Source organism: Branchiostoma floridae, chromosome 3, assembly GCF_000003815.2.
Source record: "Branchiostoma floridae strain S238N-H82 chromosome 3, Bfl_VNyyK, whole genome shotgun sequence".
Taxonomy (NCBI): Eukaryota; Metazoa; Chordata; class Leptocardii; order Amphioxiformes; family Branchiostomatidae; genus Branchiostoma; species Branchiostoma floridae.
In genome coordinates this window covers 30,613,217-30,637,508 of record NC_049981.1, presented here as the reverse complement: position 1 = coordinate 30,637,508, position 24,292 = coordinate 30,613,217, and the positions used below count along the sequence as shown (strand labels likewise).

Genomic DNA, 24,292 nt, shown 5'->3' with positions numbered 1-24,292 from the left:
CTCGGGTAGATTCCCTTCAGTTGCTGTGTGTGGCAGTAGCAGTCCCTTGCTCTGAGACAGTCGCTACGAGTACGATGTTGGCTTTCCTCTATACTTTGACTCTTTTGAAGTTTTCATGCTGGACAGTTTTGACTATTAAGATTTCAGTATTGTCTTTGTAGATTCCCTTCAGTTGCTGTCTGTAGCAGTAGCAGTCCCTTCCTCTGAGACAGCTAATAGGAGCATAATATTAGCCTTCATCTACTTTGGACCTCTTGTAAAAAAAAGTGACAACAATGCTTGTACGCTATCCATTCCACTACTTTGACGGGGCCACTTTGACTTATCCAGAAATTCTACTTTTCCATGGCTCCCATAGACTCCCTTGGGTTGGCGTCTGTAGCAGTAGCTTAGTCCCTTCTTCTGAGACATTCACTAGGCTCATGATGTTGGCCTAAGTTTCTCTACTTTGATGGCGCCACTTTGGCTTGTCCAAGAGCATCATTCATTCTTGGTTGCCTGCCAATAGGCGCAGGCTCAGACAATGAGTCCCTTGTCAACAGTGGAGACGGAAGTCTGCATGATTTATGAGGAGACAGACGGATGGGCATGACTTTGTGCTACAGTCATGTCTGTCTGGGCTGCGCCAATTAGTTTCCTTCTGGATCAACGTTGAATTGTGATTTGCAAGACAAAAACTGGGCTTACCTGAATTTTTGTCTGTCCAAATCCTGAGTCTTTGTTGATAGATGAGGCCACACCAGTTTATATTGTTGGTTCTCTGATCTTTAAAGTGAAAATATAGCAAGCGGACATTGTTAAAGCAACAGGCTGGGAGGATGACTGTATTCTTGTCATGAAACTGAGTGCACCAAGGCATAAACCTGGTCCTTGGGCCTTGTTTTCAACATGTTTTACCAGTTTAACATTTTTTTCTAAAATCCAAGAGTCAACAAATTAAATTGGTGTGGCCTGAACAATCCACTGCTTCTGTGACATCACATTATGCAAACAGAACACATGATGACCTAGGAGGTCCAATTTCTGTGTTAAGAATTACAGTTCACAGCTTTGATCCACAATTACTTCTACCAATGCAGATAGACTTTTGACTAAAGGGTAGACATCAGGGAGAATGCTAACGTAGATTAGTGAAAGAAGATAAAAACGGAGGGCTCGGAATAAAACTTGAATTTTGTCATATTTACTCCATTAAACACAGTCATTTTCATATAGGACTGTTTTTGCCATAGCCAAAGTTGTGGGGCTGATATCAACTAGGATTTTACAATTAAAGTCAATACAGTAACGCTGAAGAAGAGTGAATGATGTCACTGGAAACATCTAAGTAAATCTCCATTTTCTATCCATTCATAGAGATTAAATTGTATCTGAAAATAGTCAGTACAGACTGAAGGAGGCTATAAGGAGAAACTGTGTGTATCCAAGCGCACGCCTAAGGCCAGTCTTCCCTGCAAATTGTCTCTGGCAATTTAATCTCAGCGGCCGCGCGTTGGTCCCAGGATCTGTCACTCTGGATGCTTCATGTGATATCATGCCTCAAGTGTCTGCCTACACGCATTTGTCAACGCCAATGTGGAACGCGTGCAGCAGCCAACTCAAGAACAGCAGAGGGCACAATTCGAGGAACACAGCATGTTTACAACCATCACAGTGAACTCAAGATGGTAGACAAGGGCACAATATCATCCGTAATGTAACCACTACTGGACCATACCACTTGTAACATGGGTGTTGGCGCGAACCAACTATAACCAACTATACATAGTGGTGTGATCTCTCTCCTGCCTTCCATTTCTCTTGTAGTAACCATCTGTTGTTGCCTCTCTAACTGCTCTAATTTGTCGGTATATGGTCACAAGATGAACACATAGCTTACATGAAAATGTACCGTCTCCTGAACAGTTATGTATTAGGCTAAATCAATTAGATTTGTTGGGTCTCAGATTTTTTAAATTGAAAATAGATAGCAAGCAGAAATCATAAAACTATAGGGGAAGAAGGAAAATTTGAATATGACTGTATTCACTTCATAAACTCAGTTTGTTTGTTTATTGTTTAAGCAAGAGTGAAGCTGACTGATAATTAAGTGCAAAGCTAATATATGATTAGAAGGAAAATACAAAATACAAAGCTTGTCAAATGCTTTGCTGGCTGCATATTTGGTGTATATTTCCAACAATTATTGGTGGCAAAAAAACAACAAATTCTGCAGAACAATTCCAAATCGAATGCACACTGTATGAAGCTGATGTCATAAAATCAATGTCCCTCAATTTCTCACAGTGTACCGATTCTTCAGCTATAGAAGTTTTATGGGTCAGAAATGGAGCCTGCAGTGGTGTTTGACAATGATAGAGCTGTTCCAGAAGTGAATATTGATTGCATTATACTGAGCTTGATTGTACTGTATGACATATGGATGTCGGCTGTAGTCTACCGGTACATCGTACTGGCACAACTGCTTTTTCTTGATCAGGTAAAAAAATACCGGACTTGAAGAAACAGAGGATCAGATTTTTTAACCTATTAGCAAATAAACAGATTATATCAGCAATTGTTTATTTGTTTTATGGCTTGTCAGAAAAATGACAACAACAGTGAAATATAGCTGTAAAGTTTGTAGTCATTTCTACCAAGTTTATACGTCAAACTTGGTCTAAGTAAGCAGTGTGCAGTTAGTGTCGTTTACATGAAGATAGGATTTTAAAATGCCAGTGGGATGCTCCACCCAACAGATTACTTTGCGGCAAAATGGAACATTATTTTGAGTATCATAATATTGCCTATTCCTAACTTTTCACAGACCATCAGGTCCAGGTTCAGATACGGACCTGGACCAAATCCTCTAAACCTGAAATGAACCTGATTTTCTTTACCCCTAGTACTGAGTAGGACGGACAAAATGTCACAGCTGCAGCACAGCCATCTGGTTGCTATTGACAAGTGCAGCGTGTATGACAAACTACGCTGTCCTGTATTATGGGGTCGCGCCCCGGATGTGTCATAGCTGTCGGTGCTGGCTTACATGGACGTGATGTGATGTGGTGGGAATCATGCGCTGAAACAGCTGTAGGCAGCTGATGTCAATCTCTGTGTTGGTGCACACGGCGCCATGGTTAGCTGGAAAATTTATAAGTGAGATTGTATGGCATAGTAGGCAGCCCTGGTTTTGAAACCTGCCCTCTTGTGTCCTTGACAAAGACGAGTTGGACAATAGATTTTGATAAGTTCAATTTTCATGTTAGAAAAAGACTTTGCTCCGAGATAGAATCTGAAAATGAGGAAGGTGGTTGAAACAATAGCAGGCATATGTTAAAAGTCTAGTTTGTGCGAGGAGGAAAAATTAGTAGCTAGCCTTTCCTTGGTGCTGAAATAAAGGAGGTGGTTCAACTGGTGCCTTTCCTGTAATATACAGCGCAACGTTCACACTGACAACAAGAAAAAGTACTTTCTTATCAGAAGCTATCAATGAAAAGGTCTGTCGATCACTTTTAATTGATCTGTCTGTGTTTTCATGTTGACTTACCACGTCAGCATTTGATACCTCCCTTTCAAATCCAAGAAATGATGGAATTAATATTATGTGGCTTAAACATGACATTTATATGAGAGTACAGTCAAGCCTGTGGCAGTGGTCCCCACTTCAAAAGGACCTCTTGGCTAATGTGACCATTTTGATTTCCTTTAAACATCAAGAATCCCATCTTTAGTGACCACCTGTCCAGATTTTATTCGTCCTCTGAGTGGTGTTCTTGGGCAGTTTTGACTGCATAATATCTCCTGTGCATTCTGCTACAGTTGTGGAGGAGTATTAACGGTGATGTTCACCATCTGGCTACAGTGGGCAACTTTTGATGTTAAATCTGTTATTGCCTATGAAAATACATTTTCATAAGTTTAATGTCATGAAGTTTACATTTTTGGACAGGTAGAATTTTTTTCCGTCCCAACTGGCAAACTAAACTCACTTCGCTGCCATCGGACCAGCCTCCTGCTGTGACTTGCACAAATGTGTGGCCCAAGGGCTACTCAAAATGGAGATGGGCGCCACCCTTAAGCATCTGCACAGATGTACAGGCAACTTTAACTTTTTTAACAACTAGCGAATTTCCATCCTGAGACAGAAGGACAGGTCCTGGAGACAACCCTGCTGTGTATCCTACACAATAGTGACAAGGAGTAGGAACACAATGTTGTTAACTGTATTTTGATGTAACTGCCAAGCACCTTTGACCCTTTGCTGACGTCACACTTCTGGTCCGGATATGTGACTTAGGCTTTGGGTCATTTCAACTTGATAAGAACCAGAGGACTGATCGAAAGCTTGTTGGTAAGCGCTTTATTTTGTGTACGGATATGCGGTCTTAAAATTGTGTATTAACATTATGTATTTTTATGTATTCTGTTGCAGTTGACAAAGAGTACGAGATCGACGCTTGCTCAGAGACGTTCTGCGGCCCAGGGAGGCACTGCCGGGTGAGCCCGGAGAGCGGCGACGCGGAGTGCGTGTGCCTGGACGCCTGCCGCCCCCACAAGAAGCCGGTATGCGGAAACGACGGCAAGCTGTACCCGAACCACTGCGAGCTGCACCGGATGGCCTGTGTGCTGAAGAAGAGGATCACCATAGCTCACAACAAGGACTGTTTTTATCAAGGTAAGATTGGTCATAATCACATCAAACAAACAAAAATTGTGATTAAACATAATATTCTTCTGTATAGTAACTAATGGATGGCTGGTAAAAAATATTGTTGGGAACAAAAAATCTTGAGTGCTGAAGGAGAGGATTGCTATAGCTCACAACAAGGATTTCTTCTATCAAGGTAGGACTATTCAGTAGCCTAAACAATGCAGTGGTCTGCACACATTTGCACATATTGATGTGGGCGAAGCCACACATTTAGTATTCTCTACAGATATTCCAACCGGAAATCAGAAAAAATGGAAGCTGTAAACATGCACTCCACGTTTCAAGCTTTTTGATTGGCTTACAGTCGCACTTTCTCGGTTTTACGTCAGAGGTGAACCTATCAACGCACAGAACACAATCGGCATCGACTTTGATAATAACCAATCAGAACTCAGAAAAAATGGAAGCTGTCAACACATACTCCGCGTTTCCAGCTTTTTGATTGGGACAAAGTCGCGGACTGTCTCGGGTGTACGCAGAACTGAACCAATCAACGCACAGGACACAAAATGGCATTCGGCATGCAGTTTGACAATACTTTCGCAGCTGAGACGACCAAACAGGCGCTCAAGGAAGAAGTTGCCCGCCATGGAATGAACGAGATTGATAAATTTTCACACAAAAACGTTATCTTCAGAAAATTGGACCTTGGAATCTTGCAAATTCAACGGTGAACGGACGTGTTCACGCAACACAATACATTTGTATACCTGTTAAAACGTGTGCTTGTAACATGTTGTAGCACTGGCTCAGTGGTATTATTCACGCGTGGTAAACCAACGCTACGGGATCGAATCCGTGGACAGATAATGTTTTTTAATTTTTTTTTCTTTTTGCTGCATTTTCGCAAAAATGTTGCCTTTATTGTTGCTTCTTTTCTTGCTATTTTTGCTTTCTTTTCCCTTCACCCACATCCTGCATTTTTTTCCAAAAATGTTGCATTGTTTGTTGTTTTCTTACTGCCTTTTTTGCAATGACCAGTGACAGTGAATTCATGACACAAATAAGCAATTGCATTTCCCATGTATTACTGGCTTAATTTTAAGATAGAATCCAGATTGTTTACATATCATATATATATATATATATATATATATATATATATATATATATGTTTTTGAGTCAGACTTGTTACCAATATGCAGATTATATGGTGCCATTAGTTTGTTGCAAATGTTCGCCAGGCTTTGTATATCAACAGTAATCGGTAGAGTCTAGATCAATTTTTCTGTCTGTCCTTTTGTTAGCGTGTGGTAGCTCCATGTGTATGCATGGGAGAGGGAGTTCTAAGGTCGCTCCAGGGTAGACTCCGCGATAGCAGACGTAATTACCGTACACTGATTGTAATCTTAAGGCACAGTAGAGTAGGTCTGGGTCACTCTAAGGTAGGCCGGAAGCAGGCAGAACTTTTGTTCTGTCTCCATGGGCAGCATCTGAAAAACGTATATCTTTTAGTTATATTCAATCAATCAATCAATCAATCAATCAATTGTTTGCTTGCATCATGAGTTGATGCATGGCGGCTACAGACAGTTTGGACAGTTCTCGCCATGTTGTTCTGCAAGGCCTAAGAAAAAAAATGTTGTGTTTCCTGTTTCCCTACCTACCCTAAAAAAACCTGCCAACCCTAGACTTTTTTGGGGGGTGGGCAGTGGAGTAACATAGCTTCCACTTAGAATTTTTATTCAGCCTGCTTCCTATTGAAGTAAAACACTGCTTGTCCTGTCTAATGAAGGATAAATGTATCTATCACGCACAAAATTAAAGTTTGACATTAAAAGACAAGTGTCCGCATGCATTTCTGTTTACTTTGTTCAACTGTATTGAAATGTGTATCACTAGAGTTTTGGCCAGCCTCAAAAAGAATACAAGAAAAAAAAAAGATAATCACTACCTACCAACCCTAATTTTTTCAGGGCTGAAACAGGAAACACAACATTTTTTTTCCTAGGCCCAATGGGAGTAGACAGTCCAGTCGTATCTGGAGACCCCCAGCTTTTGGAGTGTGTTGAAGACCTGATCTTCCCATCTCCCTCTTGGGCTGCCTCAAGGACGCCTTCATGATGGATCAGGATCTGATATCAGTTTGATCACCTCTTGCGTGGGGGTTGCTCTGGACGCATGTCCTAAGAAAGTCAGCCGTTGTTGTTAGTTATATTCACCAGATGCAATTACTGTGCACTACATTGATCCTCTAGGTCTATGTCTTCTGAGATGTAATCACTGTACATTGACTATAATCCCTTACGGCATGCACACTAGGTTTAGGTAATTCAGGGGCAAGACAGGAACTGATTTTAAAGATGTAACTCCCAAACCTTTTGTGCAATATCCAGAGGTAGATACCTTTGTAGGTATTGTGTGAGCGACTTGTATCTGTTAGCTGGATCTTAATCCTATTTGCTCTTCACTCTATGGACTGTTGTAAGTTTCATGACCGTTGCATGGATGGTAGTCTTCTGAGCTGTGATCCCTGTACATTGATTGTGATCCCTTACCGCACACAAGGTCTGAGTCACTAAGAGGCAAAACAGAAATTATTCAAAGTTGTTGCTGCCAAAAGTTTTGTTCCGTGGTAACTGTCTTTGTAGACGCCATGTGAGCGACTTGTATCTGTTAGCTGAATGTTAATCCTATTTGCTGTTCACTCCATGGACTATTATAAGTTGAATCTAAAAGTTTCATGAGTGCTTCACAGATGATAGTCTTCTAAGTTGTAATCACTGTAGATTGTGATCCCTTACCGACACAAGGTCTAGGTTACTAAAAGGCAAAACAGAAATCATTCAAACTTGTTGCTGCCAAAACTTTTGTTCAATCTTCAGATGTAACAACCTTTGTTGACACCGTGTGAGCGACTTGTATCTGTTAGCGAAATCTTAATCCTATTTGCTGTTCACTCCATGGACTGTTGTAAGCCGCATTTAGAAGTAGTTATGGCTCGATGCCACAATAGCGGCTGTAATTACCGTACATTGATTGTAGTCCCGCAGCCAGAAACTTATTCAAGTTTTCTGCTGCCGAAACTTTTGTTCTCTTTCTCTGGGGATCATCACTTTTGTAGGCGTCGCTCCCCGGAGAGACTTTAAATGTCAAATCAAGGAGGATTGGGAGGGACGGAAGACTTGCTAGCACCTTGTCTGTAGGATAAGGGGATCATATTTCACTAATCAAGACAGATACATTCTTAGATGCACACCGCACGCAGTTATGGAATCCCCATGTGGCGCAGAGACAAAGCACAAGTGTGCTGCAGCATGCGAAAGGCACTCCCATAAGTCGCACAGGCATGCACTGCATGCTAAGTTCTCCTGATGAAAAAGTATGAGCACACTCCTGGATTCATCCTATTTGCAATGCTCTTAGGCCATACTAATTTAATTTGTTGCTTCTTGTATTTTAGAAAATTAAAAGAAAATATGCTTAACTAGAAAAAACATAATGAAAACAGCACCAGAAGACCAGGTTTGTGCCTTGGTTGGTGCACTCAGTTTTATGAAGTGAATACAGTACAGTCAAATTAAAGTTTTCTTTCCTGCCTGTAGCATTTCTGATGTCTGCTTGCTTTATCTTCACTTCAAGAAATATGAGAACAACAAATCAAATTAGTGTGGCCTTAGGTTTGCACATTCCTTACTTTTTCTTGTACGATCTGAAGCGCATAGGAAATCCAATCCAAAAGTCATGAAAAAGTTATGTGCAAACTATTAGGTAGACGGCATTATGAAAGCAACCAATTTACGACCTTAATAAGATGTTTCATTAGCTAATGGGCAATGTAATCTACTTTCATTTGTTGAAATGGATTCAAAAGGAAATGTTAATTACACCTAATTTGCAGCACCACAGGGAAATAATGCACAGATGGGATGAGGAGTGCGTCATTGATGAGCAATTAACTCAGCTGTGTTTGCATAATGATTCCGCCATATTGGGTTATTTTAGTAGAAAGTAGTGCGATGAAAATTTCATGTTTTCTTATACTAACTTATGTAGGGTGCACTGTATTTAGCAAGCCCACTCCTGGATTATGGGTAGGTCCACATTAACACAACAACTACAACAAAACACAGGTGATATTTCCGTCCATTCATTCCTCTTTCCTATCTGCCCAGTTGTCTTCTGTTATGCCACACCCCTTTATTTCTTCCCTTCTTTCTGCACCTATCCACCCATCCCTACGGTCTACCCAGTCTGCCATTCCCATCCAGATGCACCTGTTATACACACATGCTATTACTTCTCTACACCCTGTTTGAAACCTAAGTAACATTCAGCAAAGTACATTCAGCCCAAATTGGAGAAATGGGATACGCTGAATACAGCAATTTCTGTGGTCTTTAGTCACTGATACGGGTAACCATCCTGTGGTAACAGGTGGCCATCTGTGTCACTGTGATAATGAGGAGGAAAGCCATGCATGCAGCACAGGCAGGTATTTCATCTGGCTAATGCACTCCCCTGATTACCAGACAGGGCTCGAAATACCACCTGCATATGTAGGTTAGTGCAGGTAAAATTGGAGCTGTGCAGGTATTTCTGGTGTCTACCTGCACCTAACCTGCACTGGTCCATGCACTGGGTTTTCTAATACATAAATGTCTATCATGTAGGTGTATATGGATTGTTATTAGCTGCATTGACTGTTACCACCTACTTTAAGTATCAAAGAATAAATAGCAATGGTTCCTGAACAATTTTAGTATGATCCATACTTCCTAAATTCAGAGCGGTGCAGGTAAAATTTGTCTGGTGCAGGTAATTTTCAATGTTACCTGCACCAGTGTAGGTATGCAAAAAAAAGTATTTCAAGCCCTAGCCTAATGCACTCCCTGATTACCTAAGAAGGTTCGGCTTTGGTAGCCATTTGTTACAAACTGTGTCACTTGGCTTGGTGACAGCAGAAAAGACTTTTAAGCTTATTAACTTTTCAGATAAGCATGGAATGCAAACTTCAGCTCTGTTCTTTCAGCTACTGTAAATGCATTGAAGTTCGCGGGGATTTAATTTCGCAGTAGTGGGAAAGAGGACTTTTTGTGGTGGTTTTAAGTTCGCGGTAGTACCATGCACTGTAGTCTCTTACTGCCATAGAAAAATGTTTGTGGTGGTTTTAAGTTCATTGTGAAGCAGAGAAGGATCGGCTTTGGCAACCATTTGTTACTAACTGTGTCACTTGGCTTGGTGACAGCAGAAAAGACTTAAGCTTAAAAACTTTACATATAAGCATGGAATGCAAACTTCAGCTCTGTTCTTTCAGCTCCTGTAAATGTTTTTAAGTTTGCGGGGATTTAATTTCCCAGTAGCGGGAAAAAGGACTTTTTGTGTTGGTTTTAAGTTTGCGATAGCACCTTGCACTGTAGTCTCTTACTGCCATGGGAAAATGTTTGTGGTGGTTTTAAGTTCACGGTGAAGCAGAGAAGGTTCGGCTTTGGCAACCATTTGTTACTAACTGCGTCACTTGGCTTGGTGACAGCAGAAAAGACTTAAGCTTAAAAACTTTACAGATAAGCATAGAAAACAAACTTAGCGCCTCTATTCTTTCAGCTATTATTTAACTGTGCCATTTTGCTTGGCGACAACAGAGAAGACTTTTTGCGAAGTAAGCTGTAAGTGGGGGTAGATTCATATAGTTACCTTCATCTCTATTACTAAAATATCAGCCCCACAGATTCCCCAGTGTGGCCACAGCTGCGGGCTGTTATGTAACCATAACTGCTGTTCACAAAGTGTGAAGCTAATATTGTGTCAATGCCAGGGTTGTCCGTCATGAAGAACTTAGATAAAAATGCTAGTGGATCTTGAGGGATTGTCCATGGCCTTCAGTCTGAGGAATAGCAATGCCTCTAGAAGTTTCAATTATCTCTACATTTACTAGCTATATCTATACTCTATACCATTTTGATAAGTAAGCTGTAAGAGGATTTGGTTCCTCTCTACATCTAAAATATCAGCACCGCAGACATCCACCACAGATTCCCCAGTGCGGCCACAGCTGCAGGCTGTTATGTAACCATAATTTCTGTTCCAAAAGTTTGAAAGTTAACATTGTTACAGTTAATGCACGGTTTAAGTGCCAGGAATCCCCCAGCTGCGAGCTGTTATGTAACCTATAATTTCCTGTTAACAAAGTGGAAAGCTAACACTGTGTAATTGTAAACGTTGTCCATGTTGTAAAATTTGGATCAAAATGCCTAGTGGGTCTTGAGGGAATGTCCATGGCCTGTCAGTATGAAGAACACCCCTGCCTCTAGGAGTTTCAGTTATCCCTCTACATTTTAGCCACAGGGCTCACTCTCTGCCATTACACTAAGAGGAGTTGGTTCATACTGATGTCTTTAACTCTGCAGCTAAAAAATCAGCACCACAGACATCCCCAAGTGCTGTTGTTAGAGTGAATACATGGTTAACGCGCCAGGAATACCCCAGTTGTGAGCTGTTATGTAACCATAATTACTGTTCACAAAGTTTGGAGATAACATTGTGTCAATACCAGAGTTGTCCATGATGAAAAACTTGGATCAAAATGCTAATGGATCTTGAAAGAACATCCGTGGCCTTCAGTCTGAGGATTTTAAGTGCCCCTAGGACTTTCAATTATCTATAATTATTAGCTATAGGGCTTATAGTCTGCCATTACACTAAGAGGAGTTGGTTCATGTTGATGTCTTTAACTCTGCAGCTAAAAAATCAGCACCACAGACATCCCCAAGTGCTGTTGTTAGAGTGAATACAGGGTTTATACATGTAGGTAAGGAATTCCCCAGTGCGATAACAGCTGTGAGTTGTTACGTAACCATAATTACCCTTCCCAAAGTTATCAATGCCAAGGTATTCTGTGATGAAAAAATTGAATAAAAATTGCTAGTGGATCTTGATGGAACATACTTAGTATATGGCCTTCAGTCCGAAAAATATCAGCAACTCTAGGAACTTCAATTATCTCTGTACACTTATTAGCTATAGGGCTTCCTCTCTACCATTACACTAAGGCCATGTTGATTTGATTATATGGATGACATCCTCCGGGAACTCCAAAACTGATGCGAGCGAACGAATAAAAAAAAAGTTTGGCCAAAAAAAAAAGTTGCCTTCAGTATGAAATCAAAGTGGCCAGGAAGGTTGAACAGAGGACTAAACACACATAGTATGGTATACCATGATCCTCTGGACCTGAATTTTCTGTACTGGTACCTCCCCCAACCAACAATAGATTTTTTTTCTTTCCATCCTTTCACATCTTATTCTTTGACTTTAGATTCATTTTGGCATTCTATATATGGCATTAGTTATCTGTTTTCTGATACTTTTTTTTCAATCTACGGAATATTTGTGCTCATTTTACAGCTGCTTTGCACAATTTATTGTGTGGTCGAAAACTTCTTTTTTTTTTTGGAAATGGCCGAAAATTGGTGCGAGCGCGGATGTCATCCATATAATCAAATCAACGTGGCCTAAGAGGGGTTGGTTCATGTTGATGTCTTAATCTCTGCAGCTAAAACATCAGCACCCCAAGTGCTGTTGTTAGACTAAACACAGGGTTCATACATGTAGGTTAGGGATTCCCCAGTGTGATAACAGCTGTGAGTTGTTACGTAACCATAACTACTTTTCCCAAAGTTGTGTCAATGCCAGGTTTGTCTGTGATAAAAAAACTTGGACCAAAATGCTAGTGGATCTTGATGGAACATACTTAGTATATGGCCTTCAGTCCAAAGAATATCAGCAACTCTAGGAACTTCAATTATCTCTGTACACTTATTAGCTATAGGGCTTCCTCTCTACCATTACACTAAGAGGGGTTGGTTCCTGTTGATGTCTTAATCTCTGCAGCTAAAACATCAGCACCCCAAGTGCTGTTGTTAGACTAAACACAGGGTTCATACATGTAGGTTAGGGATTCCCAAATGTGAGCTGTTATGGAACCATAACTAATTTTCCCAAAGTTGTGTCAATGCCAGGTTTGTCTGTGATAAAAAGACTTGGACCAAAATGCTAGTGGGTATTGAGGGAACATTTCTGGCCTTCAGTTTGAAGAATATCAGTGCCACTAGGAGCTTAGATTATCCCTCTGTGCTTTAATAGCTATACATGTATACTGCCTGTCATGTTGTTATTAAAAGCACGAGTATTACTAAGTTCTTTAAGCTGTAAGAAGAGGTAAAATTTGATGATAGTCTTTTGGAAGACTGTTGATATGTAACTTCAACCCTTATCATTCCACATGGTGCCCCTCGACTGCCACATTAAAATTTATGTTGAATTTTCAAGGGATCAAATCAATCAATCAGTAATTCTTGAAGTATGCACACTTCAGATACTCATCATGAGTTAAGAGATTCTTGAGAAGGCTTGGATAACACTGGTCTTTGATGTGGCAGTCTTTGGGTCTCAACAGAATTTGATAAGAGAGTTGTTGTTATTTCATTCACAGCAGTTCCCAAAAGGCTAAGACATAAAAAGCTTGCATTGTCATCATATCTTGGTGCTCCAATTTCTGGGTCCGATGGCGGGCAGCAATATTGGCCTCTGATAGATTGATCTCTGTACAGTTTTGGGCTGAGTTTGCAGCTCTGAAAAAGGTGCTGTAAGTTTATGAAGGCTAAACATCCAAGTAGAAAATATTCAGATACAATTCAATCTCTACAACTAGATAAGAAATGGAGATTTGCTTCTGTATGTTTCAATTGAGGGACATCCATCACACTTCTTTAGCATCACTAGAATGAACTAGCAGGACAATTCAAAACAAGTATGCAGCTATCTAGAAAAACTGGTTGAATATGTCAATTCATTGTCTAAGGATCATATGCAAATGTCATTCAAATGTAACTCATGTATGCATACTTCCCTATTGTAAAACAATACAAAACCATAAGGTGCTGTAAGGTTTGGGGGTTTTCCCCTCAGGGGCAGATTGCACTTGATGCCTTGCCCCACCTGAAGGCATCTTAAACCTTTCAACAAACGCTTCACTCTACACACTACAACCTCCTCCAAGATTCACTCTTGAAACTTTAGAGGTTCGTCCCGTATCTAAGAAGTGTTGTTAGCATTGCACAAAAATCCATTCATTCTGGGGGCATTGTCTGATTGCTTTTGACTCAAAGTACAAATTCAGTTATCAAAAAAGGACATCCTTTGATACCTCTGATCCAACCAAAGGCTTGAAGGATAAAAAAAGTCCCTGAAGCTTCTAATACAATCTATCATCAGGTAATGCCTTTACTCCATATCAGTTCTTGGTAGCCGGCCAGGACTGATTCTGTGATTGGGGCAGAGCCAAATTGCAAGGCTAGGCTGTCGTGATGTGAGTTTCAAAATACCAGTCATTGACAGATGACAAAAAGTAGTCAGTATGTTTAAATGCTAGATATGCCCTTCAGGAACTGTCTGGTTACCTTTGCCAAGAAGTATACTTCAGTTTCCACGAACGGATGAAGAGCATTGGTGCATACACTCTATTTTCTATACACTCTATTTTAAGACATCATTCTCATTGGCCTCCTTCTAAGTCTTAGACTGTCTGTGTCTCAGATTTATGGGGTGAATATGGTCATATTAAAGTTTTCCTCCTTGCCTTATGCTTTAATTATGTCCAATGAGAGAGTGAGTGAATTGCTATAGTTTGATTTTCTAAAAAAATCTGCGCACCAAGGAAATCAATTGGCATGGCCTTAAACGTAGATGCTCTACGTGTTATTAAGCCTTTTTGAACAGTAAAGGCCTCCATACTAATAAAATCTGTCATTCTCTTCTAAAGATGTTGTGAAACACGCACAGCCCTTAGATATATACTTCATCCCTGGGGCCAGTTGTTCCCTCATGTGTCTTATCTGCTTGGATGCATGCGAAGCTTTCAATTCTCTCAACCACATATCTGCCAGAAGTTAATGCTTTAGAATTTGCTTCTTAGCCTTTGGCACTAGAGTGGCATTCCCAGTATTTGATCCTTGTGATTTATTATGCTGCCTAGAGGAGCTTGCGTATTGTATGTGACACCCACTTAAACTTTTGTACTATTGTTGGATGTCTTCTAAAAAATTGACTGACAAACAATCTGTTACACCATATGACCTTGAAAACTTTAAGCATTGTTTACAACAACTTTGGATCTAATACCGTATATATTATAAGGATGCTTTAACTGGACACATTTTTGCTAAACAATACAAAACAGAGAAATAAATGGGTAATGGCCCTTAGCACTTGGATAACAAATTTCTTCGTACGCAATCACTTGTTTCCTTACCTGGTCAATGTTTTGGTGACCATCTTTCACCTTTGTCAGGGCAATAATGACTGCTTCAACTTCACAATGCAGATAGGTGACAGTAATAATCAAGTAGCTGTTGGCACTTGGATAACAAATTTCCATCACGTTTTTTTACCTGATCAATGTTTTGGTGACTATCTGGCACCATTGTGTCTACTTCACAATGCAGATAGGAGACAGTAATAGAAAAGTTGGCTGGGTGAAAAAAAAACTTGCCTTGGTAATGTGTACAAAAACTTATCCAGGGACTGACAAACCCTACGAAACTACTCATCTTGCCCCCTGTCCTGTAGAATGGACCTGCCCATAAGTTCCAACAGGGAGTTGGAAAACCTAGGGGGCTGGAATTTAATTGGAATTTTAGGCAACAACAATTCAATTTGTGTACAAGAAATTATCCAGCTACTGATGAACCCGATAAAACTACTGTAAATGCAGAAATGTTCACAGTGGATTAATGTTCACGGTTTTTGCGGTGACCACTTAACCGCAAACTTTAAACCACCGCGAACATTTTTCTCTTATGGTATTAGACTGTAGTCTATGGTGTTACCGCGAACTTGAATCCACCGCGAAAAGTCCCTCTTTCCCGCTACCGCGAAATTAAATCGTCGCGAACTTACCTGCATTTACAGTATTCATCTTGCCCCCCTGTCCTGTAGAATGGACCTGCCCATGGTCCTATGAGTGATCGGCTCCAGTGGAGTGATGATGAGTTGTGGGTTTGAGGGAGGATCAGTGGAGGCGGAGGGGAGGATCATGGGATGCTGCAGGGGCTTCTGGGAAATAAACAAGAATCAGAAGTTCCCACAGGGATATGGGAAAACCTGTGGGGCTGGAATTGTGATGACATTGTTTTATCTCTGGTGTATTTCTTCAAAACCTCCCTCTTGTGCTCTGCATAATATACATTTGTAGGTAGTGTGCATAGTTCAGTGGTTAACGGCCCTACCTCTGGAACTAGAAGCCGTGAGTTTGATTCCGGCTGTGTCACTCACTCAACATGCACGCTACCGGAAAGGTCCTTAGGACGGGACGTCCTCACAGTTCAGCATTTTTTTTTTAAATTCCAGAACCGATAAATGAAACTGGTGACATGGCATCACAGATCCTTTTTAGCCTTTAAAACCATGATGTAGAACACAGTTGCTATGCAGGATTCTTAGTATCACTGTTTTCATACATTTTGAATGTAGTAATACCTAAACAACTTTCTGCAACATCCAACCCATGCAAGACAGGAAACAACCGATGCTTAACTGGATAGTGAGCGAGTGTGTATGATTTTGAACAACTAGTAGTTTGTCTCAATATCAGCAACATTGCCATTACCAGTATATGTCTTCATAACTTTTTATTGAACCATTACTCATCATAATAATCTGTTATGTCATAAAGCAATTTACAGTCAAAACTGATTGACATTAGATTATAAAACCTTTTCCCAGTGGTGTTCAACTCTTAGGTGGCCACTTTTCTTGGATTTGTATTACTTTTCCACAGCAGTATTTGGCTCTCAAATGACACTTTTTCTAACCGATCATTAGGCACAGCTTGTGTCTTCCCTTCGGGGCAAATTGGTTGTAATTTTCGGCCCCAGATGTTGCCATGAAGTAAGCCTCTACCACTTAACGGTTGACTGTGTGATTTATAAACTTGGCAATAAGTTGTACTTTTTTTTTCCAAATGGGGCCCAAAATTTGGACAGTTATAAATGATATCTGCTGCTTGGTTCCCCGTTCTGACAGCCAAACAAGCAGTTATGAATTAAACGTCTTCTCTAAATCGACAGAGCTCCCAATATTCCTGAGCTTGTGCATTCCTTCGAGAGAAAGATGAAAGAAAAAGAAATCTTAATGATGCCTTTCAAGACGTCTTGAGGCATTTTTATCCTGACCTTACATGACCTTGTTTATTGATTGTATCTCTGGTCAGTATGAAGCAAGCATTGATCTGAAAATTGGTGCAGGGCAAGCCTTCCGTGCGCCATTACTTCCAATTGTCCGGAATTGCTGTGTAAGTTGAGCGGCTCTGGTGAATAATAGTCGGTTCCACTCACATGCTGCGAGGAGTCGTTTAGAGAAATGGTTAAGGTCCCTGCACAGTAAGGATGTCTTTTTTTTTAAATTCATGTACATGTAACGCTAGTTCTTCTTTATTCGTGGAGTAACCTTTATTCGTTGTACATAAAATCGGAGCATTTACAGCTATCGAGTCAACAGACAAGTGTTTCAGACTGGAATGCTATGAAAATATCGCAATTTGAAACCAACGTTCGTCAATTACATATCTCTAAATATCTTGTTTTTGTAAAAAAACGGATATAGGTTGCCATGTGGATAAAGGTGAACTAGTGTTAGTCTTAGATAATAATAGTTTATTGCAAATTCTTGCCCAAGGGCTAATTGCAGGAAGCATGAAAGGAGACAAACAAACAAATAGTGTAGAAAAGAATAAAATGTGTCTACTTTAGTCTAAAAGCTAACTCTAAACTGTAACTTGTTGGGTTCAACTTCTTTTTTATGTATAGTAAAAGTTGAATCTTTTTACTACCAACCTTACTACATACTTATCTTGACTCATCCATAATAATCTATTGCCTTGCTTTGTTATATGTAGGGCAACAATCAGAATAACAATAAAATCCTGGAAGACCCATATTCATAGACTTATCTATAGCAATTTATGGCCCCGCATGTCAGTATATAGGGTAATGTATTCCCTTTGCTCAGCAAGGGCCCACATCTTCCTATCAAATTATAATGTATTGCTACAATTACTGTAACCTTGGGAAAACGGTGGGATCAGGATCCAAGATTCATTCTTTCTTAAGAACTTAGTGCTTCTTCCTTAAGAGGATGTTTTATAAGATCTATCTTACAGCAGTGTTAAGTACAATAAGCTTAAGGGATCACAAAAGAGAAAGAACTTTGAGCTTGTCAAATGGGTGGTGAGAGCTCAGGGACTGAATACAGTTGGAACTAAAATTGATGCTTCCTCTATTGTTCTATCATGAGGATTTATCGTTTCAGGGGTTTAAGGATGAAATCTCTGATCACAGCTGCCTTAAAGAGTGTGAAAAACCCACAATATTTATGATTGTTTGGGATGTAAATTCTGCTGTTGCCATGACACCAAATCTTTCCCCATCTGTCCTTAGCCCCCTTTCCACTAGACAGCGATCTTACTGCGCTCTCACTGCGACCTGCAACGGATGTGTGTAACCTTTGATTTCAAGCTAGATGTATCATACAGAATGAAGAAGTGTGACTGAAGGGACAAAAAAGTACGCAAATTGTGAAAAGATTTGTTTGTTTTTCTACACAATTCGTTAAGCAATCTGTCAAATTTTAGGTCGCAGAGCGAGCGCAGTGAGAACGCAGTCCTAGTGGAAAGGGGGTATTAGGAACTTTCAGATAGAAATCAAGAGAGAGGGATCCAAACACAGTGGTTGGGAAGAAAAACTTGAAATCTGTGGAAAAACTAAACCTTACTTAACCAACACCAAGTTTAATTGGGACTTACCCCAAATTTTCAGCCGACTCCGTCAGCCTGACAAGGCTCCGTGAACAAGGAGTTTTTCCACAATGTCATTTACCAACGCAGATGAACTTTCATGCTAAAACTTGAAATCTGGGCGGGTGAGAGGCCACGTTGTACCGTAATAGAATTTTCTGCGGCACTACATTAAACATTCTTCAGCTACGCAGGCAAATGGCGCATTAGTCTAGGTGACTTAGAGGCCTTTTCTGATCATTGCAATCTCCACTGTAGACAATTGCCGGGGCTTAGATGTAATTCAATTTAACTTCAAGCTTTTCCACATGAAAGAACTTTTTTTTCCTGTCAAGCTGATGGAAAATGATGGCATGACGGATGTTGGCAAGGATTTTTGCCCCACTTTTTGGTACATTTGAGGAATAGAAGTACTGTCTACAGTGATAATAGCACCTGTTGTGAAAAGGCATTTGCAGTCATGTTGCCTTATCCCACAAAGTGTGCGTTTGATTCATATGAGGCTATCCATCCTCATGTCTATTTCCTGGAGATGATCACCATATCTCCATCTTATTCATCATAGCAACCCAGCATTATCATCATCATCAATTTGGCCTGGTTACCCAGACTATGCTTCCTGGCAGTGGGGACCTGTATAGTTTTTAAGTCTTTTTTTTACTCATTTATTTTCATGGCGACATGATTTTGGGGTAGAGGTTTTGTGTGGAACATACTTAGGAGAATTTGTACACAACCAGTTTGTACCTTTCGATGTCTCTAAAGACACCTTCCTCAGAGCTTCTGACTGGAGTTCTTCTAGAGTCAGAAGCTTTGAGGGAGGGAAACATTTTAAGCAAAGTCAATACAAAATGGTCCTATATTCTACTAAGCTGATCGATGACATTGTTTTTGGAAGGTTTTTGTGGTGTTTTAAGTTACTTTGTAGTTCAAGCAATTCTGCAGTGTAGGTGAAATAAAAAGCACACGTTTTGGTGTCATGATTTTGTTAGTATGGGGAGGTCAGAATGTCCCAGAATGCTTGTTCCTTGCTCTCATGTCTGGTATAGGCAGATCACCCCACACAAAGCGAGAACTGTTTTGCAGCCACAAACCACTCCCTCTTTCCAACCCACCCAGCACTCTTGCCGGTTGTGTGTTTCCTTGAGTGTGTGCCCTCTGGGCTTTTCGTGGGGCCCACCAAACTGCACCTTAATATGCTCTGAATTTCAACCAGCTCCCGTTCTAGTGTCATTTCTTGTGTAATCCATGAAACATAATGAAGTCAGTGAGAAAATATTAAAGGTATAAAATCATGTAAAAGATGATTGAAACCCTGAGTTCCCAGTGCCGTGAGTACATTATGTAATTTCTGCTTTCTTGATGACGCCATGCTCACCATCCATGGTGCGTTCATATATGTCTTCTAAAAAGCCAGCAAGACTTTTAGGTGGATTAAGTGTAACTTATCTATTTATATGCACTGCCGCACGGAAGATAAGTTTTACGGTGTCGTAACTTGGAATCCTTCTCAAGATAAATGTCATCTTAAGGATGTTGGCATGGTATAAAGATTTTCATTTTAGATAAGAAAGTCCATAGAGTGCATTCAAATATCGAGGCAATTAATCTTACGATACTTACGTGAAAGTAGGTAAACTATGTATGTCATAACTTTGACTGCATAGATATGTACTAGGGAAGGATGCCAACAGCAAATATTAAAGTGTCCAGCAGTGAAAAGTTTTACTTGGTTAATTGGTAAATTGTTTGTGCTTCATACCTGGTAAACCCTCATGTCTCATGTAGCCTCCTTTGCAGACTGCAAACAGGGCTGGCTTTTATTTAATGGGGGGCCCTTCCACGACAAACTCCCTTCCAAGGCAAACTCCCTTACATGGCAAACTCCCTTCCATGGCAAACTTCCTTTCCCCGTATTAGAAAACCTTAGTCAGTGTTGAAAATTGCGAACCAAACCTCCCCATAAGATAAAAGCTAACCACACTCAAAGTCTGCGAAGGAGGCTAGTCTACCCATGATAATATTACCAGTGGATGACATCACCATCTTTTTTCTTTTGATGTTTTCAATGCTGTTTCAAATATTTAAACCTGCTTGTTCAAAGGATTTGTAAAATCATGGAAAAAATGTAATGAAATTCATATAGTAAGTTAGTCTATCAATTGTTTGGAATGAGCCCACCCAAGATAATATTTCCAGTATATATGACATCACCATCTCTTTTCTTTTGATGTTTTCAATGCTGTTTCAAATATTTAACTTCCAGTAAATCAGGCCATGCTAAATTCATCTGTGTTGGTTCCTGGATTCAGCATTAAAGCCTTTCACATGAGTATTGTTGACATTTTTTTGTAAGAACTTGGTCCAACTTTCTTTCATGTGCCCGAAGCCACATCGATAAGACTAATAGCATTTCTCGGTGTACAGATATAGCTGCCAGGCAACTGATCTTGTATCTTCAGCTTACAATATCCCTGTCCGAGCCAGTCTGGCGCGATGACTTTTCGCCCCCAATTATGTCCAGCTGGCCCCCTCCCGACCTCGGCTCACGGGGAACGCTGACCCGCGATGACCTGTCAGTAACCGTGGAAACATCCCTGTCAGCTCTGACCGATCCGTCGTTCATCATTTGTGACATCACCGGGGTCAATTTCAGCGACTGACACGGACACACGTTTGAGGCATCCAGAGCTCGGTTACTTGGGAGATGCAATTGGTGATAAAATATCATTTTTAATAAAAGTTTATTGCAAGTTCTTGCCCTAGGGCTAATTGCAAGTGACAAAAAGTGACAAACAATGGTAAACAGTATACAGTAGTAAGCGACTAATTCTCGCGATACATTCAAAAAAGCTAAACAAAGCAAAAAACTTTGCTATTGGGTTTGACTTCTTTTTCAGGACAGTAGAGATGATGCAGGATGGCACTTTAATAGGACTAACTCCAATTAAAACTTAAATTATCAATAATTGTTGCAGCTTAATAACAGTGAGGAATTCTCCTCACTTCATACATCCTATATTCCTTGGGAAGTAGTAGCCACTAATGCTTTGTAAGATACAATTGGTAAAATGTTGTCATTTGGAAGGATGCTTAGTAATACATATCGTAGAAAAAATACAACCCAGCTCAGTTATAATAAATGAGTCTAAATATCTTGAGAAATGAATGAAGGCTTATATCATAATGCCATTTTTAATGATTAAATTGGGAAAGTCAAATCTTTCCAATTACAGGAGAGAGCTCGCTCACAACGTCAAACGAATAATACAGCTTACCTCGGCAGTATGGTGCTTGCTTTCATCTCAGGAAATTAAAGAGGATTGATTGGCATGATGTCAGTTGGAAGGATCAAAGTTCAAACGCTGGATTCATTGCTGGTCATTCACAGGAGAGAGCTTCTCACAGTGCCATGATGATACCAGGGGTGATCAATGAATAGTTCTCAGCCTCACTCAGAAATAATTATAAAGCACAACTGAAATTTTTGTCAACTTCCCCATGCCGTAAATTATTGGGAGACATTGTCAAAATGTTTGATAGGGATTCCCTTCACTTTTCAAGTGGGTGTCTGACTTTCAGCAGAGCAACTGTTGACCTCAGGAAGGAGCTCATTTGTCCGATAATGTTTTTTCCTTCTCTCTTACCTACCGTTACTCAGGGTGTCACATGCAAAGTTATAATCACTGTTGCACAATGATTTGAATATTCTTGGACATTCATAAAAGACTTTATACTTTACATGTATGCTTCAAAATCTGAGTTGTGCACCTCTTTTCTGGGTCACATGAGGCTGAGAACTTATTGATTACCCCTCGTACCATCATGGTGGTACTTATACCTCAGGAGTTGTGACCAATGATAGGATGTTATTTGCAAGATTCAAATTGCAAACCAAATTACTTGTTGCATGTTAATTACAGCAAAGGACCCCATTATTGCACAGGTGATACATGTACCTCCTATTCAGAGTGATGTGATTGATGAATGGATTTCATTTACGAGGATCATATTCCTACGAAAACCTGTTGCTGACCAATTTCAGCAAGGCAATGCTCATTATGTACAAGTACGAGATATCATTACTCCATCAAAGCGGTGATGGCTCATACCTCGTGAGGTATGATTGATGACTTGGTATAATTTCTAAGGATCAAATTAGGAGCAAAGCCATCGACAGGTCAATTACATTAGCGACCCTCCTCACCGTGTACAGGAAATGATGGTGGTCCATGGAAATAGTGTTTTGTTACAACTGGTGAGATATGATTGATGAAATGAAGTCATGTGGAAAGATCAAATTGGAAACAAAACAAGAAATCTTTTAAGAAAAGCTGTGCATTGCCGCGTATTTTATGACTGAACTGCTGAGAGCGACACCTAGCAACTGCAGTAGGAAATGCAGCAAAAGGGGATTATAAAATTGGGAATTTACCTCATTATCATAATTTATGTCACATGAATTATTGGCACATTAAACAGGTTTTGTAAAACTTTTTGACCCACAATGAATATGCATTATTTTTCATTACAAAATAAGTTCCTTCTGATGCAATTTGTGATATATCTTTATATAAACATGGTGAGTTAAAGCGTAGATTTATTACGCTGGACCACATACAGTAACATGCGTCTAGAAGAGAGTTTTAATACTCGCCTGGAATGTACCATTGTCTAACTAAGCCATGAAACTCGGCACGTTGATCACTTCATTGTGACAATGTGTTTTTGCCCGTATGTGGTTCGAAAGTCGGTCGAACTCTGGGCTTTGATGAGTTGATCTATTGGTTTGAAAGTCGGTTGAACTCTGGGCTTATTGAGTTGATCTAATGGTTTGCAAGTCGGTTGAACTCTGGGCTTTAATGAGTTGATCTAAAACTGCAGAATCTAGTTGCAGCATTGTGGTTTACTTCTGCCCCCCGCCCATTGCGTTGACTGGGCTGAGAGGGGCAGAGGTGGTTCATCCATTGTGGGGCGTTCGCCCTGTTTCGCATCTGCAAAATCTAGTTGCAGCATTGTAGTTTCTGCTGTCCCCCGCCCATTATATAGACTGGGCTGAGAGGGGGCAGAGGTCATCCATTGTAGGACGCTGCTCTGTTTTGCATTTCAAGGGTTGAGACAGACAGTGGTGTCCATTTTGTCTGAGTGGAAATTTCCACTTGGGCTTGCTCCTTGGCAAATTTAGCAATTTAGTTTGAGAACCAGTAGCGCCCGGAGAGGCTGCCTAGTCTATTGGTTCGTACTTGGTTGTTCTTTAAGCGTGTCAGTTTGGTTACACGCCTTCAGTTACGTTACGTTTTCAACCCTTGCTGCCCGTGGAGGCTGTCTGATTTACAGGTAGTGTTTTTCAGGGTCTCTGGCAGCTCTGTCTGCTCATATTTTGGTTCCTTTTTAGTTTTATTTGGTTCTAGTTAAAGCTGCATTATGAAGCGTCCTCTTTCAATAAAAGTTGCCGTGTACCGTGATCGGTTAACGTATGAACAAGTGTTTACTTTGCTGAGCGAGGTTTCGGCTCCCATGAGCAGCATTCAGGCTGTTCAGTCTCTGGGACCAAACTCATTCGACGTGTCATTTTCCTCGGTACACGAGCGTACATTGTATGCGGGGAAACTGTCTGGTTTACACCGCCGGGACTGTCTCCTCCTTACCCCGGCGCGGAAGATATTGTCACGGTCACAAGAATCCGTATGAGCTCGATGACACTATGTCAGGAACTGGTTAAATCAATACTGTGCCGTCATCACGTCCCGTATGGTAACATACCGGGACAGACCGACCATCAAAAATGGGAACCGGCAATACAAAGTAGT

At 40.5% G+C, this 24,292-nt stretch overlaps 1 protein-coding gene across 1 annotated transcript in view; it reads left to right on the top strand.

Moving 5' to 3' along the window:
- The window catches only part of LOC118411821 (follistatin-related protein 5-like), a 105,058-nt gene that overhangs the window by 31,046 nt on the left and 49,720 nt on the right, over window positions 1–24,292 (top strand). Inside the window, exon 4 of the mRNA XM_035814307.1 lies at window positions 4,415–4,657. Coding sequence (XP_035670200.1) covers window positions 4,415–4,657 — 243 coding nt within the window. The remainder of the gene's footprint in view (window positions 1–4,414; window positions 4,658–24,292) is intronic.